At 34.3% G+C, this 17150-nt stretch overlaps 1 protein-coding gene across 1 annotated transcript; it reads right to left on the bottom strand.

Annotated features, from left to right (window-relative positions):
* Nucleotides 1-494: 494 nt before the first annotated feature.
* On the bottom strand, nucleotides 495-9522 carry LOC101257962 (cytochrome P450 97B2, chloroplastic). Its single transcript, XM_004239205.5, has 14 exons — nucleotides 9071-9522; nucleotides 7601-7796; nucleotides 6775-6882; nucleotides 6027-6111; nucleotides 4397-4635; nucleotides 3975-4148; nucleotides 3329-3376; nucleotides 3139-3198; nucleotides 2915-3001; nucleotides 2546-2634; nucleotides 1695-1786; nucleotides 1346-1407; nucleotides 1040-1189; nucleotides 495-970 (listed from the first exon to the last, which is right to left on the bottom strand). Exons 1-14 carry the CDS (start codon nucleotides 9193-9195, stop codon nucleotides 749-751), a joined length of 1737 nt encoding a protein of 578 aa, XP_004239253.2. The 5' UTR covers nucleotides 9196-9522; the 3' UTR covers nucleotides 495-748.
* Nucleotides 9523-17150: the final 7628 nt, after the last annotated feature.

The raw sequence follows: 17150 nt of genomic DNA, 5'->3' as shown, positions 1-17150 counted from the left end.
TGTGTCTTCATTTGTTACAATTAAATTATTTGTTTAATTAATTAATTATTCATACAAATTTTATTCATTCTACGAATTATTAACTACTCTACAAAAGAAAGTAAAGAAAGAAATTAAAGGAAAAAAAGAAAGAGCGAGCGAGGCAAAAATCTAATAATAATATATAATATTATTTTATATTGATATAAATGGTAATAATTAAAGAGTATAGCTAAAATAAGTAATTATTTTTAAAAAATGATTCACTCAAGTAATTAAGTCTAAAAAAAATAGTTTTAAATTATAATATAGCCACAAAAAATAGCTTTAATTTTTTTCTCTTTACACTAAGGATTAAAAGAAAAATAAAATAAAAATAAAAAACTCAAATAATTATAATAAAAGAATTCAAAAATTATTTATGTATGAAAAAGATTAAAATATACCTTGAACTTTGCTAGAAGAATCATATATCATGTCTTTTACCCCTGTTTTAATTAAAAGGATTAAAAGACTTTGGGCACAAAATTTCGTTCTTTATATTCAAAAGATAACATGATTTAAGCATACGACTACGAGTAATATGTGGCATCTATATTGATGCAAAATGTTCCCTCCTACAAACATAATACAACAAAATACAACTCTTGGTTGAAGGGATTCTCCCTGCTGCTATGGATTCTCTTCCACAGAGAACGAACACCATCATAATTTTCCAAGAGTAATACACTTGCCAGAATTGTGAATATTATCCACAAGCTGGGGATCTTCAAATATTTGATCTCTTCTTTAATTTACACCACAAGCCAGTTTTCGTGTGAATAGTTGCCCCCGTAACGAGTTCTACATCCTCAGGAGACCCTTTCAGTTCCACATCAAACTTTTGCAACAACATTGCCAATGCTATTGTTGACTCCATTAGTGCAAACTGATCACCGACACATTTTCTTGGTCCCCCACCAAAAGGCAAGAAAGCAAAGTCTGATATAATCTGATTACAAAGACGCATTGGTAAAAACATAGATTTTGGAAATGAATATAAAAATTAATAGAATGGCACCTCATTTGGATATAATGCTCCAGGACTTCTAGATGGATCAAAACCTCCCCAGCCTTCAATGCCTTGACTTTCCTTTTGTACTAGGAACCTCTCGGGTTCAAATTCATTAGGTTTGTCCCAGAAATATGGTGACCTATGAAGATTATATACCTGCTTGGATGTGCTTAAGTGTCAATAGAGTTCATCAAGATATTACCAACCACTGGTTCAATTCATAAAGACTCAAGAAGACATTACTCACAGACGCACAAACACTTAATACTTGGAGAAAATTAACAAAGTAAATGTAAGGAAATGAAAACTGACAGATAGGAAAACATCAGTGCCAGCTGGAATTTCGTATCCATTCTTGTCACCATTATAGCCCCCTGAGGAGTAAAATAAAGTCTCAACCTTGATAACAACAGGGTGGGGAAACACACTAATTATACTCTTTTCACAGGGTTTTGACCCATCATAAAGAAGAAATCAAAAGAGTGGAACGAATGTGCCAGAGTTTGCAAATGGAAAGAGAGCTACAGCCCACAGATACAGCTGTGCTAGAGGGCATACAAATGCCCATAGCAATTGGCAAAAAGGGAAATATGTACAAGACTAATTGAGCCAGGTTCCCAAAACTAGGAGTAGATAACCAAAGCAGTGTGAGGAATCTTACCTGGTAGTATATCTGATGTAAGGGAACGTCTAATAAGCAATGGAGGTTGTGGATACAAGCGCAATGACTCCACGACAATAAGTCGCAAATATCTGAAACAATGGAAGTATGATATAGCATCAAGAAGCATTACAGATCATGCAAAAGAAATCCTCAAATTTTATGTTAACTAATTTAGGTAACCCTTAAAAACTTCATCCCATTACTAATGAATAATATATCCAGGAGACAAAGACTGGCTGCAGCAGTCTGTCTTTTCAATTTATCTGTATAACAAATCATTATTTGCCAATCTACGATTTTTCCTAGTTACTTCATTTTACATGATTTTGCCTTGCTCTCCTCTATTTACCAGGTTAATGATTGTCATTTTTCAATTGTAAGGACATGTCTTCCTCATTGGTCTTAACCATCTTTATTCCATTTAGTCTCTCTATAATCAATGTTTTAACTGTTAGCCAGTTATTTTTCATTCCTTACCTTGTTCTTTTCGATTGCGCATTTTACATTGTAACATTCTTATTTAAGCAATTACTAAATTTATGGAAGCATCATTATTCACGAATTGCATATGGTCCTATTGCCTCATTTAACACCAGTAGAAACTATTTGTAACTTCAACATCTCAAGATAAACACCAAAAACACTTTCACCAGATATCTTCGCTACTTCAACTCAAGAAAATATTTCATCTTAAAACTACGGAAAGAGTGACCATATAAAAAAAACTATGCTAAAAAGGAGCATAGGCACACTGAGGGGAAGTACAGAGGATTACATTTTGAGAGAAAATGTCATAAGAAGTGATTGCTCCTTGTAAAATAACCAGTACTATAAGCTCGATAACTTACTCTAATTTTCTAAGAGACTCGAAGGTCGTCCTTCCCTGACCAAGCACTGCATCAATCTCTGACTGCGCTTTCTTCATTTTGACTGGATGCTTCAGGATAATATTTGAAAGTGACATTAGCCACAATGTTCATTTGGAGTAAAACAAATCAACTCAAGGAGATCCATTAAAACTTAAGCAAAGAGGTGTGAAGTGGAAAATGAGGGAATGACAAGTACATTATAGGAAAGGGACTTGAAAACTAAATATTCAAACTTGTAATTTTTAAAACTCAAACAATCACAACGTTTAACGTAACAAGTTCTTATTTATGTAATTTCTTTTGGCAACAGTGTAGAAGATATTTATTTTGGGTTGTAATGACCCATACTTGTGCAAGGAGGAAAACGGCCCACGTAAGAACGGCAGCAGTTGTTTCATGTCCAGCAATCAGCATCGTCATCAAGTCATCTCTTAGCTGTCCAATGAAATTAGTGACAGGGATGTTATTGAGGAACCAGTCTTACTTGTGTAAATAAAACACACATAAAATTTGGTGATTGTGACAATTTTGTCACTTTATGACAGTTTACAGAAAAAAATAAGATAATTTACCTGACGATCATCGACATCAACACCCCTCATATCAACTAAAAACCGCAAAAGACTTGCATCCTGCAAACTTCAAAAGTTACAATGCCAAGACTCACTGGTCTGAATTTTGCAATGATCTGTAAATTGTTTGTATGCACTTTGCATACCAGCTAACAAAAAAGAAATAGAAGAGAAACATAAGCAAAAAAACCTTAAGATTTAAGTAGTCTCTTTGCTGTAGTTTCTCAACATCTGTTTCCTGTGAAAAAATGTAACAAGAATTAAGATATGGTGCTCTATAATTCTTCTAGTATTTATTATTCTGCAAAGGTCCTTTATTTTGTTTCTCTTAGTTGATCAACTATATGAATCCTCTGTGTCCATACGCTCTATTCAAGTCCATTTCATTCCAATACTAAATATGATGTTTTTCAAGGTTAATCGGGGTCTTGAAAACTAGAGATTCCTCAACACTCACATTTTTTACCCATACACGGGCATGCGAGTCCATAAACAAAATTAGAAGACTTGGAAAACATCAACAATATGATGAAGCATTGCTTGTATGCACCCAAAGATATGCCTGATTATTTACTTAGAGAATATATTTAACCATACAAGTATTATTGGCTTGTGATATATGTAAGATCCTAAAGAATACAGATCACAAAACAAACCTGGCTTCTCATGAAAACAGCAAACTATACTAACTTCCAGAAGTACAATCAGATAAGTGTAACAACAAACTTTTTTGCCATTATGGCGCATGTAGTCAACTAGAGTGGAACCAACCAACTATCAACCATAAGGTAATAACAAGAACAGATAAAGGAACGATCCATCCTCTCAAGTCTCACCTGCCTGGTCTCTTTTGCATTTTTTATAAGTCCATCAAGGCAATCATTAATGACCTTCAGATCACTTTGGAACTTCCGCTGCCGAGGAACTATCCATCTTGCCAAAGGGATATTCCAATAGGGGATGTAGAAAGTAGAACGATGCTCAGCTTCAAAAAGTGTACCATACACAGCCTGGAAATTTCATTAAAAGAAAGCATCAATTTTTGATTGGGAGGAAGCAGATGAGAGAAGATAGAAGAGTATCTGCAGCATCGAATTCGTTTGTCAGCTGTTAGAAAAGCAAATCTGCCTTTTTTACTCCGAAACTATAAGATTAGAGCAAAACATGGCATGCTAATAATATACTGAATGCTTCAGCATATTGAGAAAGTAACTGAAGTATCTTCCGGAAAATAAGGAATTTAGTTGCACAGTCAGACCTTAATAACTGGAGACTCTTTTGTGATGGAACCGAAGTCATAATTGAAAACACCAAGCCCAATAATATCTAGTGCTAAATTTGAGAATTCTGTCTCGAGATCCAACTCAATTAGCTTCCCTCCTCCTGACTCTTCTTGTTCAATAAGCTTATCAAATTTCAACATTGTTCTATCAGCACATTCAGTGAATACTTTAGCCATAGCTTCTAGGTATGATGAGTGGAATCCAGGGGCAATAACTGTCAATCACAGGAGAGCTAGTCAAATTATTTGAAGTGTACAAATGTTCACATGTGAATCCACATGCTTGTATCTATACATCTAATATATAAGTACAAAGGAAAAAGAATGCACAAATGACTAATAAAACAGAAGCAAATCAAGGATTTTAATCTGATGGGTTTTAACTTTTAAATTACGGGTTCAAAATCTTTCTATGGATTTTGTTTTATATATATATATATATATATATATATATGTTCCGTTTAAAACCGGTTCAATTGAACCTGTATCTCTAAAGTTACATCCGCACTGGGTAATAAATGTGATTCTGACTCTTCATAACACACACAAAGCCATAAGGGTCTCGGATGGTACCTCAACTTTCTCGGTCATGTGATATCACAAAAGCTTAGTTTTTTGTCTTAATAGTCCTTTACCTTGAAATATTGGGAGAGAGAAAAGCACCAATTACCAAGATGATCCTTTTTCTCTTTGGCTACACATCATTTTCTAAAAAGGATAGGGAACTTGAGTCTCCCTGAATGATGTTCCTTATGTTATCTTTTTCTTGTTTTTGTTTTTGTGTAGAGGCAGGAGGAGGAGTCTAAGTCAGGCGAATGCCACCATCCATGCAATCAATAGAATTGTTTGTTTGTTTGTATAGAACTGAAGTAGAACACAATCTTCTCAAAATTTATTAGTAGCTTCATCCTTCTCTCTATAACTTTTATTGGAATACTCGTCTATTAGTCATTTTCCTGCCTCATTTGACTAGTGATGAGTATCATGACGACACCTCTATGTTTCTGAAACACTGGAACTTTATGCAGCCTAACTTCGTATCCTAGAGAAAAGTTGAAAGCAAGTGGTGCTACCCTTGATAAAAAAAAGGCTATCAGATTACTTTGATGTCTGACATCATCCAAATTATCCAGTCATGAAGGCATTGCACTTCTGTTGCATAACCGATTTATCACAGCACTATTCTATTTGACCATTCAAAAGACAGAAAAGAGCAGGTATCCAAAAGATACGAGAAAGTAGTATCCTTCATCATGGACAAGTTTAGTAATTAGTAAGGGTCAAGCTTGACTACATCAACCGATATATCAGTCAATTATTTCTGCTGCAGGATTATTTGTGTTACAAAATGTACATAACCATATCTAATCATAATATTCATAGCATAATCATAGGTAGAGATCTTAGAGATATTTAGGGATATTTTCTCATTTTATTTCCTTAGATAGATTCACTTGTACACCTATAAATAGCTCTTATTCTTCGAATAATAGAACAACGAAATTGATCCATTGGCTCTGTACTTTACAATTTGCAACCTTTAGCAGATTATATGGGGATCAAAGTGGGCAGAACCAGGCCAACCCCATATACTACACATGCTTACCTCTTCTTCTCTGTTTCCAAGTATCAAGGTCAGCAGGTATCAGCCCTTTTCCCATGATTGGTTCCAAGATTTCAGCAAGGACCCCCTGGTTAGAAATAAGAAGAACCAAATTACAACATCAAATAGAGTAAGTTGACTTAGTTTCCTGCTGTTGTGCTACTATATAAATTAACTCCTATCAGCTAATGTAAGTATTAACAAGATTTCCCTTTCTCCCTAACAATTAAAAAGGAAAACGAAAGGTCATAAGCAAGTTCTTATAACTTTTGTTTTTTTAAGAAAGAACAAGGCCTGGAATTGTTATGGTTTGAAATTGATAGACAGAAGTACAATAAAAACTGTAAATGTGCAATATCAAGGTTAAAGTATCATATGTTAACTTGAGTTCTTGCATAAATTAAATTTCTCCATCAAAGAACAAGGAAAATTATTTTGGACGCATCATATAACAAAAAACTAACTTAATGAAGAACCAAGGAGAAGTTACTGGTTGTCTAAAGGTTCCGCTGATACTCCACTTCTTGCAATATTGATTTGCAAACATAATCAAATCTAACAACTCCCTACATGAGTCAATTGCATCCCTTCTATGCAGAAAAATCAGTAAAAGAATGAATAAGAGATGATGTGCAAAGCAACAGTTGACAATCAGAGGCAAGTAAAGATATGAGAATATACAAGAGCAGATAACCTTAGATATGCTAAAGAATGAACAAGAGAATTACAAAGAAAAAAAGGGGTACAATACCTTGTCATAAGAAAATGCATTCTCACGAAGAATATGCCGAGCAACAATGGGATCTGATACAACAACAAATGCCTTTGGTCCAAAAGCAAGTTTATAGACTGATCCATACTGTCAGCCCAACCAAAAGAAGGAGAGAATTAAATTTCACCAAGAAAATAGGGGGACAATGAAGAGAAAAGTCGTATAGTATTTGCATTAGATACCTTTTCTAGGGAAAACCTACAAGTAAGTTCATCCATTTTCTCATTATAAAAATATTAAGAAATTAGTCAGCTTTGATATGAATAATACTCAATATATCCTAGCAAATTCTTGGCTAGTTTTTATTAATATAACTAAAGACCAATACATGTTTGGCATCTTTGTTCTGGATAATCAATTCATTCTAAAAAAGTTGGTAACTATAAAAGTAATCCTGTTGGTACAGACACATCATAAATCCACATTATCATTCTCCTCTCCATCATGATACTACTTCAAATCTCTATTTTCTCACATTTTCTGCCAAATGATACAGATTTTTCTTGCTTTGATAAAAGTTATGCAACAACCAACCCTGGACAACTTTTCGTCCAACACAATATTGTGTTCCCTCTGACCATTGGGAACTGAATTTTTTAAAAAAGTACAAAACTAAATTGTGTCTCTTGCTCAAAGGCAATGTTGCTCGGACTCTTCAAAAATGTCATCGAGTGTGTGTCGGATTCTCCCAAAATAGTTAGCTTTGGAGAATCCGATAGAGGTTTGACATCGAAAATAAAGAGTTCGAGCAACTTAGTTCAAAGGATTAGAGAGATAAGAGAGAGCATCATACTAAGGCTATTACCTTTAGGAACCAATCATACAATGAGAAAAAAAGTGGGCGGTCGAAAAGGTCAGTCACTGCCCCTTCTGCAATAGGCATTGACCCAATTCTCCCACCACTCAACAGATTAGTGAGGAGGTTGCTAGCATTATCAAATAAATTCATCTTTGTTTTTGGTTCATCTGTGCCTGTGGACTGACATCTGCATTTCATAGTCCTGAATTTTAGCCAAAAAACACTGTCACATATAATCATTAGATGCCACAAAAGATGAAAAGGATATCTTATTTCAATCAACATGGCTATACTCCAGAAGGACTAAAAAGGTAGAAAAATGTGCTTATGATGCTCGTAAGTAGGGGGCGGAGCTAGAGTGTTGGTCACAGGTTCGATTGGACCCAATACCTCTGGTTAAAACCCTATATCTGTGTTAAGTTTTCATTGAATACACAACAGCAACAAATATATACCCAGTGAGATCCCACAAAGTCATTGAATATACAACAACAACAACATACCTAGTGAAATCTCACAAAGTCATTGAATATACAACAACAACAACAATAACAACATACCAAGTGAAATCTTACAAAGTCATTGAAAATACAACAACAACAACATACCCAATGAAATCCTACAAAGTCATTGAATATACTACAACAACAACATAACCAGTAAAATTCCACAAGTGGGGTCTAGGAAGGATAGAGTATATACAAACCTTACCACTATCTCTATTAGGTAGACAGACTATTTCTGAAAGACCCTCGGCTCAAGCAAATCAATGCAGTAACTTAAAGAAACAACGTTAATGCAAAGAAACATGACAACTAATAGGAAAATACTGGGGTAAGGAACCGTAACAACAACAACACAATGCGATCACCTAAACACAATAAACTAAGACTACATGAAAAGACTAATACTACGAGCAACACAACGCTCTATACACCACCAAGCCAAATACATGAATAGGTAAAGGTGAAGCCAAGATTAGAAGTTTGGCGATTCTAAATTATAGTATAGAAGATAAAATATTACATAACATGTTTTTTTTTTTTAAAGAAAAAAAACTTTTGTTGATATTCGGGTTAGAACCCACAACTCTAGCAAGAAAAGCATTTTCATTCATGTCCCTTTCCTTAACACTTAACTGTCAATCAATTTTCTTTGGCATTTACACGTTAACATACATATATATTTATTTTGATTTTTAACATAAATACAAAAAAGCTAGTGGGTTTGTCGAAACCACCCATTAGCTTCATCCCTGTGAATGGATAGTAATACTACATCTTTGAACTACCTACTGACATACTTATCTAAGCTCATTAAAGTTGCATCATATATTATCTAATCACGTTGTTAAAAGAATATGATAAGTAGGCAGAGCGTAGGAATAAAAAGTGGCAGAAAAATGAATGAAATTGATTTAGTACATTGGTGACAGAACCGCCATCGCTACTCACTAAACAAATTCATGAAAAATACCTGATTGAAGATCTTTTTTGGGTAGACCAGGAAGTTGGATAAGAAGAAGGGAAGTGGCGGAAAATTGAGTCACTCCATCGATTCAACACAAGACAGGTGTTGCTGCTACAAAACCCAGTTGCCATTTTCTCTCAACTCAAACAAAACGATCTGTTGAGTGCTCAAGGATAGAAAAGGTAGTGGAGCACACCACTACTACAAGTAATTAAACAACTGCCTTTTCATTTTCTTTTTTCTTTTTTACTACAAATATATAAGTTGTTACTCCTTAAATTTGTTTTTCTTTTCCCCTCTTTTCTTCTTCTAGTTTTCTGCTTGACACTCACTCTTGCTGTTTGGTAGCAATAAATATGTTCCCAATTTGATCGATTGAATATATTTTTTTAAAATCAGAAATATAATTCCCTTAAAAAAAAGATAGAAAAAATAAGCTACATGACTCATACTTTAAGTTTATTATCTTTTTCTCATTCTATTCGACATTGAAAAAACAAGTTATATAAATGATATTATAATATGTGTTATTTCTTACAAAAATGGTATAACATACTTTTTTAACTTGTCATTTAAACTTAATATAAGGCTCATTTGTTCATATATACATTTATGGTTATACAAATGACTTATATATACACTACCATTACAAAAGAAACTCACGTATATCTTTCATCTTAAGGAAGTGAAAATTTTAGTTCTAAATTTATTTTTTGACTTTTAATTTAGAAAATTCATGTGGGGTGGGTATATATGATCCTTCTAGCAAAGTTCATTGTATATCTTAATCTTATTCATACATAAATTTGTTTTTGACTTCTTTAATTATAATTACTTGAGTTTCTTATTCTATAATTTCTTTCATTCTTTAGCCTAAAAAAATTATTTTTTTGCATCAATATTGAAATTTAGTTTTTGTATATGTAAAAAAACGAGGCATCTATAATAAATTTTACAAGAAAATTAGTGATAAATGATTAAATTTTACCATAAAAATTAAATTTAATTAGTTGTTGAAACAAAAAAGTCAAAAAAATATACTTATGAGGAGCTAGGATCAAATATACCCCATACTATTATATATATATTTTTAAAAATATAACAATTAAAAATTAAATTAAAATTATTATTTTTCATTTATACGAAAGTTATTAGTATAACTATAGGGGTATATATAAATTACTTTCATAAAGAAAGGTATATCAGATCTAATTGTTTCTTTCTCATCCACCCAACACCCCCACCTAGCTACCCTTGACCATCCCAACTCCCCACCCCTAGAATGCTCACTCCCAATCATATCTTATCTTGTAATGTTTTACTAGGTAACATATAAATGTTCTTGAGATGTAACTTACTTACCTTCCAAACATTAAAGGGAAAAGGGTGTGATATATCCCTTAAGTTTATCATTTAGATTTGGTATACCCCTCGTTATGAAAGTGACTCATACATACCATTTCCTCTAACAGAAGGGAAAAAATAATAATTTTAGTTTTTAATTTTTTAAATTTTTTTTTTTAAAAAAAAAAGATAATTCCTAGGAGTATATTTAATCATCCTCGCACATGTTTTTTGACTATTTTTTTTATTTGAATGACTAATTTAAATTTATTATTTTGATGGTCAAATTTATTTGTGTTTCATTAATTTTCTTGTAAAGTTTATTATAGATGATTGGACTTTTTTAAAAATACAAGAACTAAGTTATAATATAGTCGAAAATGATAGTTTTCAATTATAATTAGCCACAAAAAATCAAATTTTAAAATTTTTCTTTATATTAAAGAATAAAAGAAAAATAAAATAAGAATACGTAACTGAAATAATGATAATCAAAGAAGTCAAATACAATTTATGTATAAAAAAAATTAAAATATACCTTGAATTTTGCTAGAAGAATCATATATACCCCTACGTTAATTTTTTTAAAAAAATAAAAGTCAAAAATAAGTTTAAGATTAATTTTTTTCACTTCCATTAAATGAAGGGTGTATGGGAGCTCATTTCGTAATGAAAGGGGTACATGTGAGCCGTTTATGTAACGATAAAGGTATATAGGAGTCTCTTTCATAATGAGGAGATATCAGCTCCAAATAGAAAAATTAATGGGTATATACCTTTTTCCCATCATAAAAAGAGAGAGTAAATACTCACTAATTGTTTAAGAAACTATTGCATTTTTATTCATGCCAAACACACCTGGTCAAAAAATACTTATTTTGAGAAAAAAAATCATATTTTAAAAAAAATAAAAATGTTTGGTCAATCAATAAAATAGTTTTTAGAAAATTCATCTCACATATAAATATTCTTGAAATAATTTATACTTACCTGTCAAACATTAAAAAAATAAATAAATACTTCACTTATTTTTCAAGAAAACTTTTTCCGCTATAGCAAACATAAATGATAAAATTTACTCTTAAGGTTATTTATAATAAATAAAAAATACATAACATACATTGAAACATAAATAATTATCAATTAATCATAATTAATTCATAAATATTTTTACATTATTAAATCACTCAATAATTTTTAAATTTCATTGTATTGATATAGATAATATAATTTACATAAATCCCTAACAAGCCTACATAAAAAATTTAGAAAGAATTAAGCTATATAATTGATAATCTATATGTTTTTCAAAGAAAATAACAGTAAAATATGTTTTACTTTTTTTATAATATAAAAAGTAACTATTACATTCATCATATTTCAAAATAATATTTATAAGAATTTAATATAACTATTATTATGGAAAGCTTTTATAACAACCCTAAAAACAAACTAGGTCAAACTAGAGCGTAAAATGTGCATCGTGAGTTTATAAGGTGTAGAATGATTAATATTAGCATTAGAAATTAGTTTGAAGAGTTTGGAGCTGAAAAGTCGAAGAACGACCAAGACGTCCGAAGACTAGTCTAAGTTTAACTAGTCTGTAGTACGGCTTTGTAGTGGAGTTTTGCGGTATTGTATGAGGGTGGAAGTGAGTATCGATGATTCCTACACATAGTATGACATGTAAAGGGTCAAAACGTTTGATTTTAACATCCGGGGACCACCCTTAGGGTCCCCAAGGAGGACCCAAACATGGGCCAAAGAAGCTGCAGGACAACCCCTTTTGAAGGTGGATGTGTCGCGCCTGCAACACTTCAAAGGAAAATTTTTCCATGAGACGTGGGGACAATGCAAATCATTCTGTCTCAAATGAAATTCTAGAACCAAGAATTGGAAGTGTCTGCGAAGCGGCGTGACTGCCCAATTTTATTCACATCGTTTTAAAGTCAAATTAGAATTGGTTAAAAAGTCCATTAAGTGCAGGGGTATTTTGGGTACTTTGGGGATTAATGACGGTTATTGAGTCTTTTTAAAACCCCAAAAAGTCATCAATCAAGCTAAACCCTCAACTCAAAAGGAAACCTCTCAATTCCTTCTCACCAAAATCTCCATTAGTGAAGCTTTGAAGCTCCAAGGAAGAAGACAAATTTTCCAAGTTTTCTCCACCAAATGTAGGTGGCAAGTGAGGAGTCTCTTGTATGTGACGCTTGTGAATAGTATTCTCTCAAGTCAACTTGGTATGTCCTCATACGATTTGAGGACATAATTATGTTTTAATTTTTTTTCAAAGACTTTGTAATAGACTATAGTTTCCTTTCATTGATGTAAGGGTTGTGACCATAAGATTTATATGTGTTTAAGATGGCTATGAAGAGACTTAGTCTTTCTTATGTTTCTATAAAAAAGTTTGACTATTTTTATATTTTTATGAAACGTTATAATTCCACACTACTTTTCATATATATATATATATATGTGTGTGTGTGTGTGTTTGTGTGTGTGTGTGTGTGTGTGTGTGTGTGTGTGTGTGTGTGTGTGTGTGTGTGTGTGTGTGTGTGTGTGTGTGTGTGTGTGCGCGCGCGCGATGAATGATGTCTAAGGTCTTGTATAAGACCTCCAAGAGGTCGAGCACACCGTGTGGAGATTTAAATGTGCCCTAACTTCTAAGGTGTACTTTTAAGTCATTACAAACTTTGTATTAGAGCATAAGGTTATGAAGTATTCGTGAGGACTCAAAGTCTCATGAAAGCCATGCCTAGTAGAGTTTTGTTCATCAGTGGTGAGTCATGACACATTTATGAGCGAGAGGCTATAGGGCGATAGAAGTTTCCCTTTCTTCATTACTCTTGTGTAGTTCCATAGAGTTGAAGTTATAAGTGTCTTTTCCTTATCTCTTCTCTTGTGTTTATAGGATATTAAATACAAGAAGGACGCCCACAAGAAGAGTTTATGAGGAAGTGGTCAATGAGGGAGTTCCTCCCTAATGCTAACAAGTTCCTCAAGGTGAACAAATCCCTATAGTTGATTAAAGGAATGATCTTCCGATGGTTCCCCTAGACATGACTAAAAGGGAGATTAGAGAGGCTCTCCTTACCCTAGCCCAAGCCATGACGACTCAAGTGAATAGGTATGGTGGGCCTAGGATGAATTCTCTTGAGAGTACCATGACCTCTAGATTGAGGGACTTTGTGAGGATGAATCCTCCTATGTTCTTTGGTACTAAGGTGGGAGAGGATCCCTAAGAGTTTCTAGATGGTATCTATAAGGTGTTGAGTGCTATGGGGGTGACTTCTAGGTAGAAGGTAGAGTTAACTTCATACCAATTGAGGGAAGTTGCTTAAGTGTGGTACACACAATGGAAAGACAATAGTCTGGTTAAGTCGGGTCCTATAGAATGAGAAGAGTTTAAGGAAGCCTTCTTAGGAAAGTAATTTCCCCGTGAGAAGAGAAAGGTGAAGGTTGAGGAGTTTATAAACCTTAGGCAAAGTAATGTGAGTGTTGAAGAGTATTTTTAGAGGTTTACCATATTGTCTAAGTATGCACCATCCTTGGTGTCTAACCCTAGGTATGAGATGAGTAGGTTTGCGATCGGTTTTTGCCAACCTTGTGAAGGAAGAGTGTCATACGATGATGCTCCATAATGACATGAAACTATCTAGACTTATGGTGTATGCAAAATCCATTAAAGAGTCCAAACTTAGTAGGATTTCAAGAAATTTGAAGAGGGGAAGATTCGATAAGCAAAACCAACCTAGGTTTAAGAATAGGGCTCCAAATCAAGATGAGTCTAGTGCTCGTAAGGCCAACTATGAGAGAGGTGGTGGTTCTCAAATTGTTAAGCCTACTTTCTCCACTTGTGTTAGCGTTTTAGGAAGTGCCTGGCCGGAACTAATGGGTGCTTTGGTTGTGGAAAAGATGATCATAAGGTGAGAGATTGTCTTACTATTGTGGCTAGAGGAAGAGAGGCTAAGAAAGTTCCTCCTAATTATCCGGATGTTGGTGCACCAAAGAGGAATCTCTTCTATTGACTCCAAGCTAAAATAAATCCGGATGAGGATACCATTAAGTTATAATTTTCTTTCTTAAGTTGTGATGGGTTCCTTCTAAGTGGATGGGACCTGTGAACAGTTGGGTATTGAACTAGTGTGTAGTAGGGTTTTGTTGGTAGAGTTTTGGGGTATGGTATGAGGGTGGAATTGAGTATCAAAGGCCCAACTTATCTGCGCACAGTCTAGACTCCAAACTCAAGTTAAAGCCTCTATGGAACGGGAAAGAGAAATAGCAAGGCGTTTTAGTACTTATCAGGCAGACTGTGAGATTGAGAGAGGTCAAAGAATAGCCGAGCGAGATGCACTCCACCTTCAAATTGAAGAACTCCAAGAACAAAGGGAAAATTTGACGCATGAAGTCAATACTGCTCACCACTGGTTACAGAATTGTTATAACAATATGGATGAAGCCAGAGACCAAATACTACAACTCAGGGATGAACTCAACAATGTTTATGCTAGATATTTACACCAGAACGATGAGAGGTTGGGCCAACAGGCCCGTGCTTTGGCTCCATATCTACCGAAAGCGCTGGCGAAGATTTATAAGGGCCTTGGAGAGGATTGAGATTCGAGGATTCAGTTTCTTTTAGAGTCTATTCTCTTAGTAGTGATTATTTCATTATTATTATTATTTTTAGTTTTTTCTCTTTCTTTTCATTTTGTTATTTTATTTCATTTAGAGTTTATCTAAGTCCTAGGTACTTCTGTTTTTTTTGTTTGTTTTATCCAAGTCATTGTTTCAAATATTTGAAAATGAATGAAAAAGATTTACTTTCGGTCACCTTGTGTGCATATGTCATGCAAAAAAAAAGTAAATTAATTTAAAAAATTATTATTAATATCTTTCTCGAACTACGCAAGATCTGATTCATGGGCCAAACATGATACGTAGGCAACCCTGGTGGTTCGATCCAAATTATTATTATTATTAGTATTTTATTTTCTTTTTTTTCTTTTTTTCTTTCTCTTAAAAAATGATAATCATAATGATAATAAATAAATAAACAAATAAGTAAATAAATAAATAATAATAATAAAATATTAAAAAACTAATGAAGAGAAGAATGCCTAGGTAAGCCAGGATGAAACATGAGGTCCTCCATATTAGAAGTATGTATGTGGATACAATGTGCATAATTTCTTAACACTAATCGGTTTATTACTCTATTCAGAGAGAGAGAGAGAGAGAGATAGAGAGACAAAGAGAGAGAGACATACTAGCTTAAAGGTGGTTGGTTTGTGGTTAAACTAGCATCACATCCTTACAACACAAGATCGAAAGGGAAACAGAAAATGGCCCCCAGAGACGGAAATGAATCGGACAATGATGAGGAGATCCAAAACCAGATGACTTCACAAGAAACAGGGACAACAGAAGAGATAAAGGTGTTAAGACAACAAATGGCAGAGATGTACGAGGCTTGGATGAGTGGACAACCTCCACCAACTTCAATCCAAGACTATTTTAATACAAATATGTCTCACCCTATCCAGGTGTCGACAAGCGATCCGATATATCCCCCTGGATTCGGCCCCTATGCTAACACATCCAATGTCGCTGGAACTTCTATGGTGCGCCCTTCGAATACGCCTGTGATAAGTAATCCACTCTTTGTGTCAACTGCCCCGACAAACAGCATCCCGCAGCCAACGATGGTGCCCAAATCCAACAGCGATCCTCCGCCCGAAGTTTGGCGTGATCAGAGTTACACTCTTGAAGAGGCCATTAAAATTCCAAGCTCTCATCCCCACATTCATCAATATAGCTCCCATGTCGAAATTGAGAAGATGGTAAAAAATGAGGAACATGAAGAAATGACTAAGAAAATGAAGAGTTTGGAACAGAGTATAAGAGATATGCAAGGACTAGGAGGCCACAAAGGCATCTCGTTCAGTGACTTGTGTATGTTTCCTCATGTCCATTTGCCTGCTGGTTTTAAACTCCAAAGTTTGAAAAATACGACGATCACGGAGACCCCATAGCTCATCTAAAGAGATATTGCAACCAATTGAGAGGTGCAGAGGGCAAAGAAGAGTTACTTATGGCCTATTTTGGGGAAAGCTTAGTAGGGATTGCATCTGAATGGTTCATAGATCAGGATATCACCAACTGGCACACATGGGATGATTTGGCTCGATGTTTTGTACAGCAATTCCAATATAATATTGACATTGCAGATCACTCCTCGTTAGCCAACATGAGGAAAAAGGCCACGGAAAATTTTCGTGAATATGCTATCAGATGGAGGGAACAAGCTGCTAGGGTTAAACCACCGATGAAGGAGTCAGAGATGATTGACGTTTTTCTCCAGGTGCAAGAACCTGATTACTTTCGCTATCTGCTTTCTGCCGTAGGGAAGACATTCGCTGAAGTTATTAAGGTAGGGGAAATGGTGGAAAATGGCATCAAGTCTGGAAAGATTGTAAGTCAAGCTGCCTTAAAAGCCACAACACAAGTGCTTCAAAATGGTTCTGGAAATATTGGAGGGAAGAAGAGAAGGGAGGATGTGGTCGCTTTTGTATCAGCGCCTAGGACTCATGTCCAAGGTAATTCCTCACAACACTATTTTCCTTCCCAAGCTCCACAATATTCTGTCCCATACACTCCATATCATGTTTTTAATGCACAACCAATTGCACCCCCTTCTTATCCACAATGGCGTGCACCAACTCCACAAAATCATCCA

The sequence above is a fragment of the Solanum lycopersicum genome, chromosome 5, assembly GCF_036512215.1.
Source record: "Solanum lycopersicum chromosome 5, SLM_r2.1".
In the NCBI taxonomy this organism is placed as follows: Eukaryota; Viridiplantae; Streptophyta; class Magnoliopsida; order Solanales; family Solanaceae; genus Solanum; species Solanum lycopersicum.
The sequence above is the reverse complement of the archived record's forward strand: the minus strand, read 5'-3'. Positions and strand labels throughout refer to the sequence as shown.

Excerpts from the sequence above, each read along its gene's own strand:
- LOC101257962 (XM_004239205.5), bottom strand. The coding sequence starts at position 9,195 with ATGGCAACTGGGTTTTGTAGCAGCAACACCTGTCTTGTGTTGAATCGA. Across the intron at positions 2,635-2,914 it reads CCGTTTTCCTCCTTGCACAA|CATCCAGTCAAAATGAAGAA; the intron begins GTATGGGTCATT and ends ATTATCCTGAAG. Across the intron at positions 1,408-1,694 it reads TACATCAGATATACTACCAG|GGGGCTATAATGGTGACAAG; the intron begins GTAAGATTCCTC and ends TTTACTCCTCAG.